General features: G+C 47.1%; 1 protein-coding gene across 4 annotated transcripts in view; it reads left to right on the plus strand.

Annotated features, from left to right (window-relative positions):
• Tvp23a (trans-golgi network vesicle protein 23 homolog A) overlaps nucleotides 1–18,954 on the plus strand; it is a 35,950-nt gene that overhangs the window by 14,018 nt on the left and 2,978 nt on the right. For all 4 annotated transcript variants that reach the window (XM_017797363.1, XM_008829935.2, XM_008829937.3 and 1 more), the window contains 3 exons: nucleotides 17,277–17,421; nucleotides 18,543–18,632; nucleotides 18,824–18,949. In XM_017797363.1, the coding sequence (XP_017652852.1) occupies nucleotides 17,277–17,421; nucleotides 18,543–18,632; nucleotides 18,824–18,949 (361 nt within the window). The remainder of the gene's footprint in view (nucleotides 1–17,276; nucleotides 17,422–18,542; nucleotides 18,633–18,823; nucleotides 18,950–18,954) is intronic.

The raw sequence follows: 18,954 nt of genomic DNA on the forward strand, positions 1-18,954 counted from the left end.
TTATATTGGCATGTTCATTCCAGGGTCCACATGTGGAGGTCAGAGAACAACCTGAGAAAGTCAATTCTCTCAGTCATAAAGGTTCTGGGACTCAAACACAGGTCTTCAGGCTTGTTGGCAACCACCTTTACCTGCTGAACCGTCTTGCTGGTCCAAAGATGTGATTCTTACTGCTATGCAACTTGGCCAGTGGGAAGCTCTTCATGTGGGTCTCTTAGTCTTTATGACCTGATTCTCACAGTGTGACAGCTTCTCTACTCTTTAGAATGGTCCAAGTGTCCCAGCCTCATCATACCCATGTCTCCATCTCTACCTGGATTTCAGATGCCACACCTGTGCCACACACCTCTGCTGTTGGCTCTCTGGGGGCCCTGGAAACAGTCATGGGTGACCTGGAGGTTGAAGTGGTACTTTGGGATGACGGTGACTGGGGACCTTGTTCCTCAGGCTGCAGGCAGCTGCTGGCCTATGGGCACCATCCTGCAAACTAGAAAGTGCAGAAGCTTCTTCACAGACATTGCAACCTACCCAGCAAGCAAATGGGCAGTGGCCCTCCAGCAGTACCACTTGTGAGCAGGAGTCTTTTTTAAATGTTTTAAAAAGTATTTTATTTATTGATTTATTGTTGATTTATTTTATGTGTATGAGTGTTTTGCCTGCATGTATGTAAGTGTACCAGTGTCGTGCAATGCCCTTGGAGGTCAAAAGAGGGTTTGGACTTCCTGGAACTGAAGTTACAGACAGTTGTTAGTGGGTGCTGGAAACTGAACCCGAATCCTCTGCAAAAGCAGTCAGTGCTCTTAACCGCTGAGCTGTCGCTCTACCCCCCCTTTTTTGGCTGACTCTAGACAGTTTGTATCACCCTACTGAGCACCAGTGTCCTCATCTATAGGGCTGTGGACTGTCCCCTCCTCACTTATTTTCTTTGGGCTAAAAATAGGTATTGTGGTGGTACATGCCTTTAATCCTAGCTCGTGGGAGACAGAGGCAAAACTTTGTGAGTTCGTAGCCAGCCTGCTCTATATGGCAAGTTCCAGGCCAGCTGAAGCTACATAATGAGACCCTGTCTCAAAAACAAAAACAACAGCAACAACAACAAAAAATAGATGTTGTGGACTGACATGGTGGGAGTCCCCTCACTCCCAAATCTGCCTGAAATCTCCCTCCAGCACAGTTAACAACATTTACCATGAGGTTTGCCTACACAGAGACAATCTTCCTTCCAAACAGACATAGTTCAAATAAGACTGTGGAGAGGGCCCAGTGGATAAAGTGCTTGTTGTGTAAGCATGAAGATCTGAGTTCAGATCCCCAGAACCTACATAAAAGCCAGGTGTGGTGACCCAACTCTGTGACCCCAGTGCTGGCAGAGGGAGGAGGCATGAGGGGTGTATGGGGTGGGAAAGGACTGGGGGTGAGGAGGTAAGTGGCAGAGATAGGAGGATCGCAGAGGCTCTGGCAGCCAGTCTAGCTGAAACGTCAAGCTTCAGGTTCAGTGAGAGACACTGTCTCAGAAATTCAGAGAGTGATTGAGGAAGACACTCGATGTTGACCTCTGCTTGCCACACAGGCTTGCATTGAGGGGTGTACATGCATGCGTACATCACACACACATGCCCACACATACACATGCATGCATACATGCACAAACACGAACACATATACACATACACACGTGCATACAGATACATCAGAATAGCAATGAACCGTGCTTAAAGATTAAGTGAATATGATCATATTCCTTTCCGAGCTGCAAACCTGCCATTTTCTGGGTCTCTCACAAGACAATACATTTCATTTGTGCAAGCCCCGTGACCTGTAGTTTTAACTTGGCAGCTTTAATCCTATCCAATGCACTTCATGAAACACCCTTTGATTTCATTTACTGAAAACAAGGGGCTCGCACTCCCTTTGAAATGTAACTTCAGAAGCCACCAAAATTGTATACGTGACTACTACTAAAGACGGCAAGCTGAGGCTTTCTCTCGAGAAGCCCCCACACCTGAATGTAGAGTGCCGACTCCCCTTTCCCCAAGCCCCTCCCCATTAATCATCATTCATTCCTAAACCTATGTTAAACTTCTTAACAAACCTCCACTCTGGGTGCTGGGGATGTGTGTAGCTTAGCCGGTAGAGCATTTGTCTAGCATGCATGAAACCCTGGGTTCTAGTTCTAGCACTGCATAAACTAAGGTTTGGTGCATGCTTATAATGCCAGCACTTGGAGGTGGAGGCAGGAGGATCAGAAGTTCAAGGTCATCCTCTGCTACATAGCAAGTTCCAGGCTAGCCTGGAATACATGAGAAACTGTCTCAAAATAATAATAATAATAATAATAATAATAATAAAAATAATAACAATAATCACTTCTTCTTCCAACTGACTGGTCTTGAAATTCTTTCCTATGATGCTGTCATAAGTCCTGGCATCACCTGTGGAGGTCTCTGATAAGAGCTGCTCAGGCTGTTGCAGGATCACATGGAGCTGTCTCAGGCCCTGCCCCACTGGCCCTGCCATGCCCCAGGTAATTCCTACCTAGAGAAACACTGAGCTCTACAAAGGGAAGACAGATGGCAGAGCAGTTGGTCCCCAGGGGGTACCAATGCATTATTACTTCTAGTCACCGCAGCCTTTGTTAAACGCTCCCTGACCACCTGGCAGCACCCTAAGACCTTTATGCCCTGTGTCATAATTCTCACATAGTCGTCCTGGCAGCTCCATGAACTTGAAGCCAGTGTGCTCACACTTGCATGCCCTCTACGACCCTCAGAAGTAGGATTCCCATGGATTGTGATGGAACAGCGCCCCCTGTGCGTCACAGCAGCTCTGGTGCGTACCGTTTTGCAGACTGGGGCACAGAGTTCACTCACATACCCCAGAGCACACAGGTCCTCAGTGGATGTGCTGGGACTTGAACCAGGGCAACAGCCAAGTTCAGACTGGGAACCCTCCCCTCATAGCCACCCACTCTGCCGCCTTCCTTCAGAAGGAAAGTCAATGACATCAGGGTCCAGCCTCCCCCCATTACTTATTTCTCTCAACTGTAATAAAATACATATTATATAGAATTGACTGTCTTAACCATTTTAAAGTCAATGGTTCGATAGCATGGAGCACATTCAAGATGCCATGCAACCTTCCCCAATAATCCTAGAGTCTTTTCCTTACTCCAGAGGAAACCACTGCAGTGATTCTCAGCTCCCTTCCTTGTAGTCCCCGGCAACCTCTAACACAAGCTGTGTTTTTTCAGATTTGTTGGCTATTCTGGATAGCTCACAGAAACTGAATCATCATGTGTGACCCTTTGTGTCTGGATTCTTTTACCTAGCATGGTGTTTTCAAGGTTAATCCACTTCGTTGGATAACTGTCCTTCAGCATTCAAATGTGACTGGCTCCAGGATGCCTCTTGGGCATAGCACTGTCATGCAGCCTATGCAATCTTCCCGGATATTGCAAACTACGTCTAGAAAACTTTCAGTATCTACTATAGTGAGGATGCCATGTGCACAGGTGTTAGACTGTATTATTTAGGGAATAACAGTTTTTAAAATTCTTTACATGTTCAATATAGTAGCCATATTTTTCCTCAAATATTTCTGTGTGTTAGTTCCTTGTGTATGTGTGGGTGCACATGCAGGTATAAGCCAGGTCAACAGTGGGCATCCTCCTCAACCACACTCTACCTCACTTTTTGAGACAGAGTCTCTCACTGAACTGAAGCTTGCTGATTGGACTAGACTGGCTGGCCAGAGAGTGCCTGGGATCTTACTATTTCTGCCTCCCTAGTACTGGGATTTCAGGTACAAGCCACTATGCCCAATTTTTAACGTGGATCCTGGGGATCCAAACTCACGTCCTTATGCTTGCATGGCCATTTCCCTGAGGAGTGTGCTATTTCCCCAGACCTTCCTCCAGTGTTTTCTGTTCACGGTTGAATAGGTGGACTTGGGTGCTGATGCAAAGGGCGAGCTCTAAGAGTTGCTACTTCATTGCTTTTCTTCACATTTTTTATTGTGACAATTTTAACCATTTTTTTTTTATCTCTTTGAGACAGGGTCTCCTTGTAGCCCCAGGTGTCCTAGAATTCATTATGTAGACCAGGCTGGCCTCGAACTCACAAAGATCTGCCTGCCTCTACCTCCCAAGTGCTGGGATTAAAGGCATGCACCACCACGCCCGGCTTAACCGTTCTCTCTTTTTTTTTTTTTAAAAAAAATACATTTATTGGGCCAATGAGATGGCTCAGTGGAAAAAGGTGCCTGTCACCAAGCCTGACAACCTAAGCTATATCCTCAGGACCCAATGGTGGGAGCAGAGGACTCCTGCAGGTTGTCCTCTGACTTCCATACATGTGCTGTGGCATGCTCATACCCTACACATACATAAACACATACACACACACACACACACACACACACACACACACACGAAGAAAGAAATACAAAAAAAAATTACAGCCTTCCAGAGTTGGTTCTCTCCTTACACCATGTGGTTCCCAGGGATCCGACTCAGTGTGTTTTCCCACAGAGCCATCTTGCCAGCCCATTTTAACCATTTTCAAGTGCAGCGTTCTCTGGTGGTAATTTCACTCACATTGTGTGGCCATTGCCACCAGCCATCTCCAGGAATTTTTTCGTCTTCCCAGACTGAGACTCTGTGCTCACAGAAAACAGTCCCCTATGCTCCCACCCCAGTGCTTGCTCACCTCTAGCCTACTTCTTCTGTGTTTTAGAGTTTAGTGTGCATGCATGCGTGCATGCATGTGTATGTGTGTGTGTATGTGTGTATGTGTGTGTGTATACACGTGCCCACGTGTACATGAGTGCAGTGCCCTTAGAGGCCAGAAAAAAGTATCAAGTCCCCTGGAATTGGAGCTACAAGTATTTGTGAGCCACCTATCATGGGTGCTGGGAACCAAACCCAGGGCCTCTGCAGAAATCAGCAAGCACTCTTAACTGCTGAGCCATCTCTGCAGCCCCAGTCTCACTATCCCTCTGTGACGTTGACCATCCCAGGCACCACATACAAATGGAGTCATCTAAGAGTTGTCCTGTCGTGTCTGGTTTCTTTCATTTAGCATCAGGCTTCCAAGGTTGATCCACCTCTAGCTTGTGTCACACCTGTTCCCTTATTAGCTGGATAACATTCCACTGTATGGTTAGATCACATTTTGCTTATTGATTAGCCTGTTGATGGACATTTGGGGTATTTTCACTTTTTGGTCATTGTGATTAATGCTGTTGTAAACAGCCGTGTACAGTTCATGGTTTTGTTTGAGTCCCTGTTTTTCAGTTCTTTGGGGGGTCCATTTCTTTGGAAAACTCCAGAGCAGTGTCTAAGGGAGTCCAGGGGTCCAGGGGCATCACAGAGTAGGTGGTCAGGTCAAATCTGGATTGTACTGGTGCCAGGTGGATTCCCAATGCCGGTCTCCTGCTGCCTGGACTGAGAGTTACGGTCTGCACTCAAGTGCTGCCTGGACAGAGCGATCAGTGCCTGCCCATGAGCTTCCTTACATTCTGACACTGAGCCAACCAGCTTCTAATGTTGGTATGCATCTTTAAGAAGAAATAAAGAACAGAAACAGGAGGGGAAAACTGTGGCAGCCAGAGGGAAGTCTGCTCTGTTACTCACTTCCACACACAAACTTCGGTTGTGTTGACCTTTTAGTGGGAACTATGAGTGCTTGGTGACCACCATCTTCAATATCCCAGTAGGTCCAGAACCCTCTCATCCAGGCTCTGATGGGGGAACAGGCAGCCATGTTGTCATGTGAAACCAGAGTCAGTTGGAAGTGTGACAGATCTTTCTATAGGAAAGTCAGATGGCAGTGCTCCAGGAGCATGCCACAAGTTAGCACAGCCCTGGGCTCTGGAGGGTGACAGACACTTCCTCTCTCAGGCTGGCTGCCTTCTGTCCCTCCCTGCTTCATTCATTCCTAGTCCTGAGATGGTACTGAAAATCGAGTTAAGGAAGGCTGCTGCTGACACAGGCTGGTATGACGCAGGTCCTAGGATTCCAATGAGCTCCCAAAAGACCACATGTGGAAAAGTGATTGAGGCGGGACTTCAAAGAGCATTCATTTAACAGAGTGCTTGCCTTGTCATTGTGATGACCAGAGTTTGACCCCCCAGAACCTACAGAAAAAACTGGCCATGGTGGTACACACATATAATCCCAGCACTGTGAGGGCAGAGATAAATGGATCCCTGGGGCTCACTGGCCCCTAGGTCAGTGACAGAAGCCTAGGTTCCAGTGACAGAACTTGTCTCACAAGAACAAGGTGAACGGCTCCTGAGGAGTGACACCTCGAGTTGTCCTCTGACCTCTGTGTGCACGCACACACACACACACACACACACACATGCACACACATGAGCACATAGTGTGCACGCACACTCACACACAGATGTGACCAAAGCCAGCAAGCCTTTACTTACTTCTTCCTGGGCAAACATCTCTTAGCCATCTCCTGACACTCAGGATTTCTCCTCCTGCCAGAACCTTCCTGATGGTTCATTGCTGGTTACAGAGAGGCCCCCTAAATGTGTGTATGTAGGTGGGTGTCTGGGTGAGAGAAATAAATATAAACTTCAGAGTCATTTTTAACACTGGGGAAAACATCTGCCTGACATAGTACATGTAAAAGTTTTCTCTATTCTGTTCTAAAAAAATCTCCACTATTAATAAATCAGACAGTAAATAAGTTAACAAGCATACCCGTGTCTCCCTCTGCCCTGGCATCTTAGGTATTTTACCTCCAACAAGACTCAGACATCAGCAAATACTATTCTGCCATTCCACAGATAGGTGGTTGTATGCTTAGAGTGTTGTGGGCATGCCCGCAATCCCAGCACTTGGGAGGCAGAGGCAGGATGATCGTGAGTTTGAAGCCACCTTAGTCACAGAGGGAGACCTTGTCTAAAAAATTGTTTTAAGGGCAAGGGAACTGAGTAATATAGCTCAGTTAGTAAGGTGCTTGCCTTATATGTTGGAGGACCTGAGTTCAATCTCAGACCCTATGAGAAAAAAGCCAGGCACGATGACACGCACCTGTAACCCCAGCACTGGGGAGATGGACACAGTGGCTCCCAAGGGCTCACAGGCCAGTTGCCTAGCCTAATTGGTGAGCTCCAGGGTCAGTGAGTCTGTCTCAGAAAATAAGGTAGATTCTGCCTGAGGTTGTCCACCCCACTGCCACATGTGCACATACATTAAACAAGCAAACAAATAAATAGTTTTGTGCCTCTTGGAGGGGCAGGACCGAGTTCCTGGACTCTGGCTGTCACTGTACCACTGTCAGCTGGGAGAGGCTGGCATTTGCTTCCTACAGAGATGTCTCTACTACCCCTTATTTTTTATTCTTGAAGAGGAACTGACAGACAGAAAAAAAAGGACATGTGTTCTGGAATTTTCCTCAGGCATCCAGCTGCAGTGACCAGTTACCCAATTGGGGATTTTTAGGTGTGATTTTTTTAACCACAGATGGGCCACCCAAGGCATCAGGCTACCACCCATTAGCTGTCTACATGGAAACACACTTGTGTCTCAGTGCAAAATCCAGACCAGCTTGGTGTGATTTTAAAAAATATTTTATTTGTTATTTTTATTTTATGTGTATGAATGTTTGCCTGCATGTATGTAAGTGTACCCATGCCATGCAATGCCTGCAGAGGTCAGAAGAGGGCGTTGGATCCATTGGAACTGGAGTTACAGATGGTTGTTAGCTGCCATGTGGGTGCTGGGAATTCCACCCAGGTCCTTTGCAAGAACAGCCAGTGCTCTTAACCACTAAGCCATCGCTCCAGTCCCCTTTTTCTGCTTTTTAATTCAAATTTACACAGAAGGACAGAGAACAGTGGCCCTTGTTGCCCGGTCCTTGTTGGTGTGGCCGGCCATCCCATGCCCCCCACTCCTGGACTGTGCTCCTCACTCCTGGAATGCTTTGAGGCAGATTGCTGCCATTTTCTCAAGGGCTACTATCCTTGGGAGAGTAACCGAGAAGGAAAGATGCTACTAATGCCTTGCCCATGTAACCCAAGTTTTAGTTTTAAAGCCCAGTTCTGGCAGCCCCAGCAGGCTAGACTGGGCCAACTATCCCCACAGACCGATTAAAGAGATAAGTCACAATAAGAGGAGGTATAGTCAGTGTGGCCACAAGGAGAAGAGGAACAGATAGAGGGACCTGGGGACCGCAAGTCTGGCTCCAGGGTATTAACAGGAGCTTTAGGTTTAACTAGAGAAAGATTCAAGGCAGTGAGAGCAAGAGGTTTGCCTGATTAAGCAATCCTGGTCAAGGGTGGTCCATGGCCTCTGTGTCTGTCTTCTGGAAGGTGGTCCTGAAGAGTTACTGTGGGCATCACCTAGGCTGGAGCAGTCTGGTTCCCAGGGGAGGTTCACTTCCACTCCAGGGTGTGGCCTCGCCAGTGTGGGCAAATGCCCCCATGTGGACATAGTCTGTCCTGCAGGCTCACCTTAGGTAGAGGTAGTTTGAATCCCACATCACAAAGATGTTTACCAGTCAGTCCTGATGATCCTGGGGTCCAAAGTGCCAAAAGAGGAAAGAGGGGAGGATGGAGCCTGAGAGGGACCAGAAGAAGTGAGGCCAGTGACCAGCGCCCTTCTTCACTCAGACCTGTATCACTCTGAAGAGTAGCACATTCCAGAGTGCCTCAGGGCTGACAGAATTTAAAATAGGATGTTTAACGTGAAATTTATGCCAGAGATGGCCTTAAAGATCCCAAGTGCAGGGCTAGGCTGATGGCTCAGTCAGTAAAGTACTCACTGTGCATCGCATGAGGACCTCAGTTCGATCTCCAGAACCCACATAAAAAAGCCAGACAGGCCGGTACACTCTTAACATTCCAGATCTGGGAGGTGGAGACATGCTGGGGCCCACTGGTCAGTCAGCCTAGCTGAATGGATGAATTCTAGGCCAGTGAGAGACTATATCAGAGGTTGCCCTCTGACCCACCCCACGCACGCACACATGCACACATGCGTGCACACATGCTGTGTATACATGAGCATGCATACATATACAATCCCCAGTAGTTAGGTTTCTACCTATAATTCTAGCACATGGGGGACCGGTATGTGGAGGATCAGGAGTTCCCAGCCAGTCTGGGTTACAGAGTGAGACCTTGTCTCAAAAAACTATTGGGGCTAAGGAGATGGATCAGTAGGTAAAGTGCTTGTTATGTAAGTGTGAGAAACTGAGTTTGGATGCCCAGCACTCAGGTAAAAAGCCAGGCATGATAGTGCGTGCCCATCTAGCACTAGGGGGCAGGGACAGGCAGATTCTGAGGGTTCCTGGCCTGCCAGCCTAGTTAAAAGTGTGAGTTCTATGTTTAGTGAGAGAATCTGTCTCAAAAATAAGTGAGAAGTGGGGCATGGTGGCGCACACCTTTAATCCCAGCACTCAGGCGGCAGAGGCAGGTGGATCTCCATGAGTTCCAGACCAGCCAGGGCTACATGGCTGTCTCAAATAAATAAAGATCTGTCTCAAATAAATAAATAAATAATAAATAAATAAATAACAAATGTGAAGATCGATTGAGGAGGACACCTGACATTGACCTCTGGCCTCCACATGTGCATGTACAGGCACGCGCGCACACACACACACACACACACACACACACACACACAGCTGATTAAAAATAAATCTTGAGTGCAGTTTTGAAAGTAAACAAAGAGCAGCTTTTACTTTATTTATTTGCTTGCTTGCTTATTTATTGTGTGGGGACACATACATGTGGAGGTCAGAGGACAACTTGCAGGAGTCAGATCTTCTACTCCGTGGCTCCTGGGGATCGAACTCAGATTGTCAGGCTTGGCAGCAAGCACCTTTACCTTCTGAGCCATCTTGCTTGTCCAAGAGCAGTCTTTAAGAATTTGGCTAGATTCCTGTAAAATGGAGCTCATCCTTGTTTGAAGCTGCTGTAGAGGCTGCTGAGAAGGTGCCACACGTGCTTTTCTGGACACAGTCCTGTTGCCTTCTGCAAAGACCAACTTTTCAGTTCTTTTGAGTAAATAAATGCCAAGGTTTCCCCTCAGCCCTGTTTACTCTATGTATGTTCACAGAGCCCCTGCCCCACCCTCTGTCTATCTACCTTATTGTACCCATACAGGGTACCCTATTGTTTAGAACAGTTTTAGGTTTACAGAAAAGCCAAGCAGAGGGCTGGAACTGGGGCTCAGTTGGTGGAGTACTTGCCTAGCATGTGCAAAGCCCTGGGTTCATCCCTGGAACTACATAAACCAGGTGTGGGGGTGGACACCTGTAATTGCAGCACTCAGGAGGTAGAGGCAGGAGAATCAGGGGCTCAAGGTCATTCTTGGCTACATAGTGAACTGAGACTAGCCTGGAATACAGGAGAGCCTGTCTCAAAAATGAAAAAGAAGCTGGGTGTGGTGGCACACACCTTTAGTCCCAGCACTCAGGAGGCAGAGGCAGGTAGATTCTGTGAGATTGAGGCCAGCCTGGTTTACATAGTGAATTCCAGGCCAGCTGTGGCTACAGAGGAGACCCTGTCTCAAAAAGACAAAAAAAAAAAAAAAAAAAAAAAAAAAAAAAAGAAAAAGAAAAAAGGAAGAAGACAAAGAAAAGAAAGAAAAAGTAGGCAGAAGGTATAGACTCCATTATGCTCTCCCTGTTCACCATTCCCCTGTGAGTCATGTAACCCATTAGTATGGTAATCTGTTACAGCTGGTAAACCAGTACATTATTATTAACAAAGTCTGGCATTCCCATAGGCTTTTTTTTTCTAGTAATATACTCTGTGTGATTTGACAAATGAGTGGTAACACTAGAGTGTCCCAAAAAGCAGCTTCACTGTCCTCAATGTCCCCTGTGCTCCACCTGTTTCCCCCTCCCCACCTCTTAGAGCCCTTGGAGTGACCTTTTCTCCATCTCCATAGTTTGGTCTTTTCCAGAATGTTGTAGACTTGGAATCAGTTGAATGCAACTTTCCAGACAGTCCATGTTCACTTAACAGTATGTTTAAGGCTCCTCCTGTCTCTTGATTGCTGCCTCCTGTCCCATGGCCTGGCTGAACCTCAGCCTATGCATTCCTCTGCTGAGGGGCATTTCAGCTGCTTCTGAGAATTGGAGACGATGAATAAAATTGCCATAAATATTGATATGCTGCTTTCTATGCAAGTATGTTTTCAGCTCACTTGAGCAAATGCTCAGGGTGGTGACTGCTGGCTTGTCTCATGTGTAGACCTTTCAGTGACTTGCAAAGGTCTGGGGTCAGTGGCTTCAAGCAGGAAATTTAAAAAAAAATGTATTTATTATTATTTGTGTGTGTGTGTATGATGATGTGTGTAGGTGGGTATGCATGTGGAGGTCAGAGGACAACTTTGTGGATCAGTTCTCTCCTTCCACTTTTACATGGGATTGAACTCAGGTCTGCAGGCTCATTCAGCAACTGCCTTTACACACCAAGCCATCTCACTGCCCCAAACAGGAATTCCTTTAAGATTATTTCTTACTTAAAAAATTATGTGAGTGTGTGGGGTGGGGAAGCTATATGCATGTGAGTATTGTTGCCCTAGAGACCAGAGTTGTTGGCTCTCCCTGGAGCTGGAGTTACAGGCAGTTGGGAACTACCCAACATGAAGGGGGAGGCATCAGTGTGTTACTCAGCTGTCACAATACTACCCAACAGCCAGGCAAGGTGTGGCCACTGGTGCAGTAGCAACAAGACTGTTAGGGAGGTAACCAAGCTCTTTCTGATTAGATCTGAGGCCTGATTCACGGGAGGGGATTCATGTATGGTATGGTAAACCCAGTCAGAAGCTTGTGGATGGGGAGGTCATAGGTCATAGAGGATGGGGAGGTCATAGGCCACAGAGGATGGAGAGGTCATAGGCCATAGAAGATGGGGAGGTCATAGGCCATAGAGGATGAGGAGGTCATAGACCATAGAGGGTGGGGAGGTCATAGGCATAGAGGATGAGGAGGTCATAGCGAGGAACATACTATTGTCATTTTGATAAGTGGACATGATGTTCCTGTTAAATTGCCTTGAAAATAATCGTGTTTATTCCCTTAGATTAGTGCTGTTGTCAGATTTGGCTAGAGAAGCTTCTCTTTGTACTGGTCAGTGGTGAGTGCAGAGACTCTTAACTGGTTAAAGCACTAAGTGAGAACCAGTGGCTATTGAGTGCTCAGCCATAAATGAGACATCTTTGTCACTCTCTGCAAGGCTCAGGGAACATTGAGGAAGAATGGACAGAAAGAATATAAAAGCTGGAGGAGGGCAGGGCTGGGGGAAGGGAAGCAGTGTGGAACACTGACCTCTAAGAAGGACATGGCTGTTGCACTCTTGAATTTGTAGAAATGTGATTATCTACACAAGACCTGCAGCATTGAGCCTGTCCAGCATCCCATCATGCAAGCAGAAGGGCCCATGAGACACCCTTCCTTGAGGATTTATAGGCAGTTAATGGTTTATGAGGGACAGGAGACATTTTCTTCAGTGGTATAGCCCATGTTCCTGTAAACAACCTAATGACATTTACTGGGCCATAAATATATACATAATAAATAAAACATTTAAAAATGTCAGGGCCCTGGGTCCCATTCTACAATTCAGAATGAGTCACCTAGAAAAGAAAAAAGTTGAGATGTAGCAACCAAGTCAACTAAGTTAGCATCAAAGGATTCAGTGATCTCTTAAGCACACAGGAAACCAAGAAACAGAATGCCCTCACCACCCCGAAGACTCCCTCATGTTCCACCACCACCCACCTCACCCTCCTCCTGAGTTTTATGACCATCCATTGGCTCTGCCTGTGGAGAGCCACAGCCTCCGCCGCCATTACAAGATGGCGCCGGTATCCGGACCTTCTTAACAGTAAACATCCTGCTGCGCCCATAAGGGGCGTGCACAAGAGCCTGCTCTCCCTCGCCTCCTCCCGTGGCGTGATCTCCAGCAACCAATCCGCTTCTTATACGTCATAGATGGGACCTTTAGACTATATAAGCAACCGCTCTCCCGCTTCTCGGCGTCTTCGGTCTTTAAGCTTCTAAGAGTGTAAGATGCGCATACAATAAACTGCTGCAGAAGGATCCTGACTTGTCCTCCCGCGTCGTTCTTGCCGGCGAGACGGAAAGCGGTCGGGGACATCTGCCAGTCAGCAACTTCTACCCCTTTAAGTGGATTTAGGGAGTAGAGGTCAGGCAAGCAGTTGTTTCAGTTTGGTTTTGAATGGAGCCAATTCTTCATCTCCTAACAGTTCTTTGCCATTTTCTGGGCAAACATTTTCCATCTTTGCCTGTCAGTGAATAAGTGGGGGTGGCTACATGCCAATAAAACTTTTTTTACAAAAACAGATGGTGTACTGAACCCGTGTAGCACTGTGCTTTTCCTTTGTGAAATTCATGTTGAAGTCTCACCCCACATCTGAGTCCCTGTGCCCTGTGCATAGTTTAAGACCTCCAGTGAGGCTTACACACACTGCAGGTTGAGAACCTACTTTGTGCCCCTCCAGAAAGGAAGGGAGTGGGTGTTCACTCCAGAGCTTGGAACTGTGAAAATGGGTTACAAATCCAATATAAATACAGGAGACATGCACAAAAACCCTCGGGGTCCTCCCCACCTGGACAACACTAGTCATTTCATCTCTCCCTCTCCACACTGGCGTTGTTTTCTCTCCTCTTGGCCTTGAGGGTAGCAAGCTTCTCGATGGCTTCTAGAGGGGTAGAGTTGGATACCTAGTAGAAAATGCCACCTGTTGAAGCATGAGAAGGGATCACCTAAGGGATGCAGGGGGGTGGGGATATCAGGAGTCCTGAGGATCCCTGAAAAAATGCCCCTTAAGGCACAAGAGAGAGAAAGTAGTGGTTGGAGGGGAATTTCACTGTGGCTCTTAGGTGGTGGGACCAGCTTGAGTGACACTATGGGCTGAGAAAACAGCTATTCCCAATTACGGAGCAGTTTGTATTTCAAAATACTGCACACAATACCACCCCACCATTTCTTCAGGTCCTAGAAAGAGTACTAGTGATCTGCATCTCTGCTTTGTGCAGAGGAAGAATGGGGCCTTGTGTGTGTTTGTGTGTGTGTGCGTGTGCATGTATTCATGCACATGTGTGTGAGCAAATGTGTGCAGGTTTGCAAGCACATGTGCATGTGTGTGTAGAGGCCCGAGTTGTTGTCAGGTGTCTTCCTCCACTGCTTTCAGAGGCAGGGTCTCTCTTCTGAACCATGAGCTGCCCTATTTTGGCTGGTCTCTAGGCAGCAGGTCCCAGGAGTTGTCTCTATCTCTTGGGGGCTGGAATTACAAGTAGGCCACCACCCCACCCCCGTTTTTCATGGGTTCTGGGGGATATGAACTTCAGCCCTCATGCTTGCACAGCAAATGCTTTACCCCTTGAGCCATCTCCCCAGTCCTGTTTCAAAATATCTTGAACATGGTTTGCCGTGGAAGAACTTCCAGCCATTGAAAAAAGGATGAATCTATCTCTGAGTAAAGGTGCAAAATTACATTAATACAGCTAGCTGGAAAATTCCTAATAAAGTTCAAGGCTAAAAGAGTCTAATCTGGAATATTCTAGCAAGTCTTGAAGTTATGCATTGCCGGTGCCAGCCGGCCAAGACGGACAGTACCTGAAAGGGGGAGTGAGCATTGAAAGAAAAAAACAAGACAGAAAAGATACTTGGGAGGACTGTCAGTGGAGACTGCAGCCGGGTTTAGTTTAGCTCCGCCTTTTTATACAGTAGAACATCAGAGCTAGCCACCGTTTGCTTAGCTCAATTAGCTTCAACAGCTGTCTTTCCCACCTGTATCTGAGGGTCAAGGAGCAGTCAAGTACTTGTTTTGTGAGCTCCACCAAATAAACACATTCCTCCTGACTTGGCAGATTAGGTACTGGTGTGCAAAACACAAACTCAGTAAACAAGCCTGCCACAGCTTATGTACATAATGGATTAATAGCTCCTGACAATGCATGGCCATATCTAAACTGAAATGCTAGAGACAGTCACCCTCCAGGCCACAGTCTGGCCACCATGCCTGAAAGGCAGAAGAGAATGTTCTGGAAAATAGCTGGTCCTATGCAATGGACTCTTCCTGTCCCTTCAGAACACGAGGCATAAGTGATGCCAACACTATGGTTCCACTTCTGAGTCTCAGTGAAGGTCCCACTGTGATCAGACACACTTTTATTGGTGCATTTGCTCCCACTGCGTTCTTGGGAGACAGCAGACCTTCCCCTGCCCTAGCTTCTTCATCACCCCCTTTGTCCTGCCATTCTCTTAGCTTAAAAATTTTTTGATTCATTTTTATTTTATGTGTATGAGTGTTTTGCCTGCATGTATGTAAGAGCACAGAGGCCAGAAGAGGGGTATTGGATTCCCTGGAACTGGAATTAATGATTGGTTGTTAGCTGCCATGTGAGTGCTAGAAACTGAACCTGGATCCTCTGCAAGAGCAGCCAGTACTCTTAACTGCTGAGCTCTCTGTCTAGCCCCACTCCTGTTTTTTTGTTTTTGTTGCCATTGTTATTGAGGCAGGGTCTTCCTGTTGCCCCAGCTGGCCTGGAACTTGCTATGTAGACCAGGCTGGCCTTCCTTTTGGTCTTTTTGAGACAGGGTCTCCCTATATCCCCAGGTGTCCTGGAACTCACTGTGTAGACAAGGCTGCCCTTGAATTCAAAGAGATCTGCCTGCCTCTGCCTCTAGAGTGCTGGGATTAAAGATGTGCCCCACCACGACTGGCCCTCTCCTGCCATTTCAAAAAAGTAATTGTTTTTATAACTCATCCATAGGTGGTATGGGGACAGAACATAGGCTATTGAGGAAATATAGCCTGATGTTTTATTAAAAGAAAATTTGGGGGACTGGAGCGATGGCTCAGCAGTTAAGAGCACTTGCTTCTCTTGCAGAGGACCTGCGTTTGGTTCCAGTACCCACATAGCAGTGAACAACTGTTCATAACTCCAGTTTCAGGGACTCCAATGCCCTCTTCTGACCTCTACAGACATTTCATGACATGGGTGCACTTACATACTTGCAGGCAGTACACTCATACACATAAAATAAAAGTAGAATATTAAAAAAAAATTGAGACAAGGATTCATGTAGCCCAGGCTTGCCTCTAACTCCTTATGTTGAAGACCTTGAATTTGTAATCCTCTTGCTTCTACCTCCCAAGTGTGAGTATTCCAGGTGTGCACTACCATGCCTGGTGTATGGAGTGCTGGAATCAAACCCAGGCTAGGTGAGCACTCTGTCAACTGAGCCACATCCCCAGACCCCTACATGTTTTCATTGCCATGCATCATAGGGCTGACACTCTGGTTGTTACTCCATCCTACGTAAGTTGCTGCTCTCACTTGTGTGCTCTTTGGAAACTGGGCCATCATAGCAAGGCACCAAAAGCTACAGGTCTTGTCTGGGGTTACCCTTCACCATCCCATGCCTGTCCCCCATGAGCATTGCTATCTGCTACAGACATATTGGTGAGCCTTTTCACAGTCTGCCCCGTGCTCTGTCTCTGACATTAAAAAGCAACAGCAGCTGTGGGTTGAGGGCCTTCTGAGGCTCAGGCTCCTGGATGTAGGGCCAGGAACCATGTTCCCCTCAGGAAACGTCCACATCTAGGTTCCATCTCTGTTAAGCAGCTGGCATGAGCTGGACTGCATCACCATTTCCTCATTCCAGGTATATGCCTTTCCTGGTGACTCCAGATCTCTGCCCCGTGGGCTGCATGTGTGCTCCACCACTAGTGGAATAACCCAAACTACCTTTAGAGAACTTCATTTCAAATGTGACCTTGTTTCAACAGGGCACATGATATTTGGAGTCAAATTAGGGGAAAGTCCTGGGTTCTTTAAGGGACAGAAAACAATATTGCAGTAATGAGTTTCAGGGGCTGGGGATGTAGTACATTTGCCTAGCACACATGAGGTCTTGGGTTTGACCCCCAGCACCACATAAACCAGGCACAGTAGTCCACACCTGTATCTAGCACAGGGGAGGTGGAGGAAGGGAAATTAGAAGTTCAAGGTTATTGTTGATTAAAGTTTGAGATCAGTTTGGGACACAAGACTTTAGTAGACACACATACACACACACACACACACACATGCATACACACACACCCACACACATACACACAAGTTTCATGTCTAATATATGTCCTAAGGACTGCTGCATGAGCTTTGGCTTGAACTGCCTGGGAAAGAAAGTCCCATGGTGATGCTGAAGAGAGCTTAATGACCTTGCTCTTGGCTGAGTCAGGGCATCTCCTGGGTTCTCCCTAGGCACCCACTGGCCACCTTCTTCCACCTGTTTTTCCGAGTGAGTGCCATCGTCACCTACGTGAGCTGTGACTGGTTTAGCAGAAGCTTTGTGGGCTGCTTTGTCACTGTGCTTCTCCTCCTGTCCTTCGACTTCTGGTCTGTGAAGGTGAGGCCCCCCCTCTCTAGGGACATGTGGGCTTTGCTCCCAGATGATATCCTCTATGCATGTGGGGCCCGGGGGAGTTTTGGTTTGAACTGTTGCTATATTCTAAAGAATATGGAGGGGCTAGTGAGATGGCTCAGCAGGTAAAGGAGCTTGCTGCCAAGCTGATGACCTGAGTCCAGTCCCTGGAATTCATATGGTAGGAGAGAACTGACTCCCACAAGTTATTTTTATGTGTATGAGTGTTTTGCCTGAATGCATGTAAGTACACCTGTGTGTGAAATGCCTGTGAAAGCTAGAAGAGGGCATGGATCCCCTGGAACTGGAGTTATGGATGGCTGTTAGCCACCACGTGGTTGCTGGGAACTGAACCTGAGTCCTCTGCAAGAGTAGTCAATGTTTTTTTTTGTTTCCCTGTAGCTCCAACTGTCCTGGAACTTGCTATGTAGACCAGGCTGGCCTCAATCTCACTACTTGTAAACGAGGCTAGCCTTGATCTCACAGATATGCCTACCTCTGCTTCCTGAGTGCTGGATTAAAGGTGTGTGCCACCATACCTGGCTTCAGCCAGTGCTCTTAACCTCTGAGCTGTCTCTCCAGCTCCAAGTCTCACTTTTCAAAGTAAACTTACAGATTAGAAGCCTGGAAAATTCACTTGAGAAATGATTACAGTTCAACACTCATGTCTTTTTATTTTTTCATATTTGTGTGAGCCCGTGTGTAACTCCTGCCACAATGTACATGTGGTCAGAGGACAGCTTGCAGGAGTTAGTTCCCTACTTCCATCATGTGGTCCCCAGAGTGGAACTCAGGTCATCAGGCTTGGCAGGAGGTGCCTTTACCTGCTGAGCCATCTCGCCCAGTCTCTCAACGCCTATTTCTTCCTGCCTTCTGTAGTTTAAGATGAACTATTTTATTTTGTTCCTCAACACCCTTCCCTTCCTTTCTGTAGGAGTTTAAGAGGAAATACGACTTTTACTTATCAACATTAGTGACACACATCTGTAGCCAGCACTCAGGAGCCTGAGGCAAGAGGATGGAGTTTATTCCTAGACTACGAAGCAACAGTCCAGGGGGGCACTTTGCCCTGGTGTACTCACAGTCCCTTTGTCCACTTTCCTCAGAATGTAACTGGAAGACTCATGGTGGGTCTTCGATGGTGGAACCAGATAGATGAGGATGGGAAAAGCCACTGGATTTTTGAAGCCAGAAAGGTAAGCTCTCGTAACAAGACAAACTAACAAGACCTAGGGATGTGGCTGCATGAGTGGTTATGGGTTTTCTCAGAGTTTTGTATCTAACCTCTGCTCTACACAAAGTCTCTGTGAAATGCAGAGCAAAAGTGCATAAAACAAGTGAAAGCAAGTGTCACTGTTCGTGAAAACGTAACACTGTCCCCCAACAGGTCTCTCCAAACCACATGGCCACAGAGGCGGAAGCGCGCATCTTCTGGCTTGGCCTCATCATCTGCCCAGTGATCTGGATCATGTTCTTCTTCAGCACCTTGTTCTCCTTGAAGCTCAAGTGGCTGGTAAG

The sequence above is a fragment of the Nannospalax galili genome, unplaced genomic scaffold, assembly GCF_000622305.1.
Source record: "Nannospalax galili isolate Female #2095 unplaced genomic scaffold, S.galili_v1.0 scaffold32, whole genome shotgun sequence".
NCBI classification, from domain to species: domain Eukaryota; kingdom Metazoa; phylum Chordata; class Mammalia; order Rodentia; family Spalacidae; genus Nannospalax; species Nannospalax galili.